Source organism: Austrofundulus limnaeus, unplaced genomic scaffold, assembly GCF_001266775.1.
Source record: "Austrofundulus limnaeus strain Quisiro unplaced genomic scaffold, Austrofundulus_limnaeus-1.0 Scaffold48, whole genome shotgun sequence".
NCBI classification, from domain to species: Eukaryota; Metazoa; Chordata; class Actinopteri; order Cyprinodontiformes; family Rivulidae; genus Austrofundulus; species Austrofundulus limnaeus.
Window position 1 is genome coordinate 1,375,621 of NW_013952450.1, and position 4,465 is coordinate 1,380,085.

The 4,465-nt window shown below is 40.8% G+C and overlaps 1 protein-coding gene across 1 annotated transcript in view; it reads left to right on the forward strand.

Annotated features, from left to right (window-relative positions):
• Window positions 1-4,465, forward strand: part of ift140 (intraflagellar transport 140 homolog (Chlamydomonas)) — a gene marked incomplete at its 3' end in the record, with an annotated part of 22,830 nt that overhangs the window by 4,747 nt on the left and 13,618 nt on the right. The window contains 10 exon segments of the mRNA XM_014008192.1: window positions 271-413; window positions 536-739; window positions 833-905; window positions 1,070-1,161; window positions 1,261-1,388; window positions 1,504-1,621; window positions 1,722-1,843; window positions 1,921-2,056; window positions 2,226-2,357; window positions 2,943-3,175. Coding sequence (XP_013863646.1) covers window positions 271-413; window positions 536-739; window positions 833-905; window positions 1,070-1,161; window positions 1,261-1,388; window positions 1,504-1,621; window positions 1,722-1,843; window positions 1,921-2,056; window positions 2,226-2,357; window positions 2,943-3,175 — 1,381 coding nt within the window.

A 4,465-nucleotide genomic window follows, 5' to 3' on the forward strand; every position in this document is an offset into this window, starting at 1 on the left:
TCGTCTGTGTTGGGACATTCTTTTGAACAGTGGCTGCTTTGTTTCCCCGATGTATAACTGGTCGCAGTCCTCCTGGTACTTAACAGCATATACAACATTGCTCTGTTTGTGCCGGGGCACCGGATCTTTGGGGTGAACCAGCCTTTGCCGTAATGTGTTTTACTATTTACTATATTCTTAAAACTTGAGCAGACAAAAGTCTGTTTATTAGGACAGTGTTTGCGATCTCTGGAAAAATCTAATTTTGATAAAATTTTGTGGGATCATCAGAAATCCTGGCAGCTGGTACCTCCCATGGGCGCATAGCAATGTGGAAGATGGTGATGCAGCCAAGCAGCAGCAGATTAGACTCTAAAACCCTATGGAAATTGCAGACACCCACTGAAATAGAAGGAAACATCTCTCAGCTACAGGTAGCATCTGCATCATCTTCACAATCTCAGTTTTATAATAAAGTTYTGATTATCATTCCGTGTCAGCCAAATTTGTGCATCGTTTAGATTTAAAAATATATTTATTTGACTTTGTGTTTTAGTGGGGCTCCAGCCAGAATCTGTTGGCAGCAAACAATTCAAAGACAGTGCTGATTCTGTGCGAGCACGTCATGTCGGCCCACTATAGCCAGCAGGTGGCGGCGGTGCAGCTCACCCCGACACAGCTCAGCGTCACTCACTTCACCACAGGAGTGCACCTCGCTCTGCAGTCTGACATGCACATAAAAGGCGTGTGCGTTAGCAAGGTAAGAGTGGAGAGGGAAGCCTTTACGTTTATATTTCATATAAATAATAAATAACTGTTGTGTTTTGTTCATCGTGTTTTGTCGTACCAACAGGACTCGGTGACGGTCTGGAATGGTAAACTAATCAATGTGTATGAGCTTTCAGGGACAGATTTACGCAGCACAGGTACATGTGAAATAAAAAAAACTCTGAACAGTTCAAACAACAGCTCCAGCAACACACAGTGTTTTATATGTGCCTTATAGTTTTATTTTAATGTCATTTACAGTTTTTTTTTTCTTGTTAAATTCACACCGACTTTCTCTGTGTTCTCTTCTTATGATACTCAGGATCATTTTCTTGTGATTCCCAAGTGGTAGCTGTACATGATGAGAACCTCTACACTGTGGAACCAAACAGAGTGCAAATCCGAACACCACAGGTTTGTTATGAGTTACACAGTGACCCATACCAAAGGTTGGCTCAGAATTTTCAGACCTTTTTTTTATTTGTTTGAATGTCTTTTTTAATTCTCTTTCAGGGCACAGTAAAGCAGCTTTTAACTTTTTCCAAAGCAGAGGGAAACCCTGTGCTACTCGATGTGTGCCAGTCTTACCTGGTGGTCGGTACAGACGCTGCACACATCAGAGTTTTTGATCTCTCTAGAAGGTATGGAGTTTATGTGGATCCCTTTTCTTAGTAGAAACATTTTATACAGATACTTCTGGTTGAGTTGAAGCCCAGTATCCTGTCACTTTTATTGGTAAGTTTAATGTCTTTATAGAGATGCCAAAGCTAACTGCAGTGCTAAGAACTTGGCAGATCAGATTGTCAATCTTGGGGCTCTGAGGTCAGTCAAGTGCAACGCCAGTGGCAGCCAAGTCAGCATCCTAATCTCTCAGGTGACCAAACAAACACTTTGCTCATCACATAAATAATAATCTAAATGAAATCTCTTCAATGAAACATTGGCTTAGATACGCTGATCATTACTCTTCTCAGGTAAATGGACGACCGGATCACAAAGTGTACTTTTATGATGTTGAGATGGACACTGTGACACACTTTGACTTCTTCACTGGGAGACCATCCAGTGGTGTCTTTCAGCCAGAGGAAAATGATAGGTAATTACATTTTGGTTTGTATACCATATGTCCATACATCTGTCCCGTGAGTTGATGGCCATGTCTGTGTTTTGTAGGCAGAAGTTTCAGGGGACAGAACTCAGCGCCCGCTGTCCCGTGTCTCACTACTGGGACGAAAGCGAACCCCGCCTTTTTGTCTGTGAGACGGTGCCGATCAGCTCCGAAACCACATCAAAGACTTACTTTGATATGGTAAACACCACTTTTAAACTTTGTAAAATATTACTGCACTGTTTCCTTTTACTTCTGCTAGCACTGTATTTGTTCAAAAAAAATTTTTTTTACTTTTATAAGAACTTGAGTTTGTTCTAGTTTATGTTTTTAAAAAAGTTAGACAGTGGGCCGTGTCCTCTTCTCCTAGGTGGATGTATCAGTAGTGACACTCTTCTGTACACAAGAACATGGACTCCTCCTACAAGACTTTTTTCCAAAACCTTCAGGCCTGCAAGCCCTACTCGCCCTGGACGTGCCCTACTATTATTTTAGCTGCAAGGTGAGGACAAAAAACATTGTGCTCCGCTTTTGTTTTATCTTTTCACTGGGATAGCGGGGCCTCCTTATGCACCTGTAGCGTTTTATTTTTTTTGTTGTGTTTTCCTTTTTTTTGAGATCATGACCATTCAAACATGAACTGTTCTATTTTTGCCATTTCYCATATTATTATTCTTATGTGAAATTCTGTTTGGTTTGACACACTGTAGCTGTTATTTCGGAAAGGTGACGAATTTCGACCGGAAGTAAGTTCCTGTTCCACAGAATTCACTCAGAGAGCTTCTGTGTTCTTGACTCCCATTTTCCAGAAGCTGTGATTGTGTGTGGTTTGTGGTGCAAACTGAAAATGTTCATGCCTGTAAGATTTGCAGCACAAACCCAGTTGTTGTTTTTTTAGTGTTCTAACCTTTAGGTGCTTAATTCATAGATTTGTTACTTCATTGTTTGGTTTACTTCCCACCCATTCCTCAGAATTTCCACATTCCTCCAAGTATTTACTAGACAATTCAACATGCTTTTTTTTATATAAATAACATAGTTGGTCATCTTAAAATCAAATCTTTCAACCTGGTCTTCTATTTCTCAGCCAGGTGAGAGGGATCCAGGCTCAACAGAGGCTTCTTCACCTTCACGTCACAGTCAGCCGGCAGCAGAGGCTCCTTCCCAGCTCTCCCATATGGTGTCCAGGCGAGCTCTTAGAGACTTTGTCGGRCTGGAGAACTGTGAGAAGGAAACTCGTGATGCCATGTTGAACTTCAGCTTCTACCTGACTATCGGCGACATGGACGAAGCCTTTAAGTCTATCAAGCTCATCAAGAGGTAAGATGCCAGGACATCACTGTGACAGCAGCCATGTTTGCAAAGACAGGAGACATGCAGCAACAAGGGACTCGTTGCCCTACTCCATCACTGTCATCACATCTCAATAAGCCTTTCCTACTGAGAATTATAGTTCAAAGAATAAGCAACACACGTGGGAGTAGCATTGTTCCAACAGCCTTGAATTTTCACAGAATGCTCCACTGGAGTTGCAGTTGGGGAGGTGTAACCAGTAAAGAAAATGATTATTGTCACTAGAATTTCTCCTGTTTTTTTTTACTCTTTGAAATTTAAGTAAGGTAAAACTATCATACCTTTTCAAATGTTTACTTCAAATTCAGTTCTAACTCTAAATAATGAGACAATTTCAGATCGTACTCTTAAGTCCATAAAAATACACATTCAGTGTGATTTAATGGCCAAGTTTGATCCATCAAAGTTAAACTTTTTATCATTTATAAGRCTTCATAAAAAAGGATTGTTAACCACAAGACAACTTTTGGTGTGTCTTTTGCTGAGGGAAGGAACTCTTCWGTGTGTTTATGAGTAACCGTTAGGGTGCGGGTGTTTTCTGATGGGATATACTTTTCTAAACACATTCTGACACACACAGATACACACACACGAGGCAGCCCCCTTTTCCCCTGTTTGGTCTGAAAGCAGCACCCTTTCCGATCTTGCAAAGATGAATTCACGTCAGTAGGAGGGTGTGTGCTTTCATTCATGTGTGCATTCTTGAGTATGAGGAAGTGCCTTAGGAGTTTCACCAGTAGTCTCGTATGTTTCTTCGGAGCGTACGTGATTCGGGGCACTCATTGAGAATTTTGTGGTACAGTTGATTTCACACGTACAAACGTTACGCTCAAAAGATAAATGGCACAGAAACRAACAAATAGCCATGCATTCAACAGACCGGATAGTGCAAAGATTTTAATCAGCCTGATGACAGCTTTACTAAGTTATTCACAGATGGCTGTTTTTAAGGCTGCTCTTTTTTTTCCCCTCTCTTTTTTTGACTCTAATGAAATGTCAGTATTGTGTTTGAGTCCTGCAAATCTCCGCCCAAAGGTGTGTGCATTTCCTGCAGCCACAAACTTCAAAATGTATCTTCTGGGACACGTCTTTTAGCTTAACTGTAAGATCRGAAAAGTTGTCATATTGAGATCAAGGCTTATCTGACTATAAAATATAAATATACAGTAGTTTTGGACAGAGATGTACAGCGGGTAAAATAAGTATTGAACACGTCAACGTTTTTCTCAGTAAATATATTACTAGAGGTGCTAATGA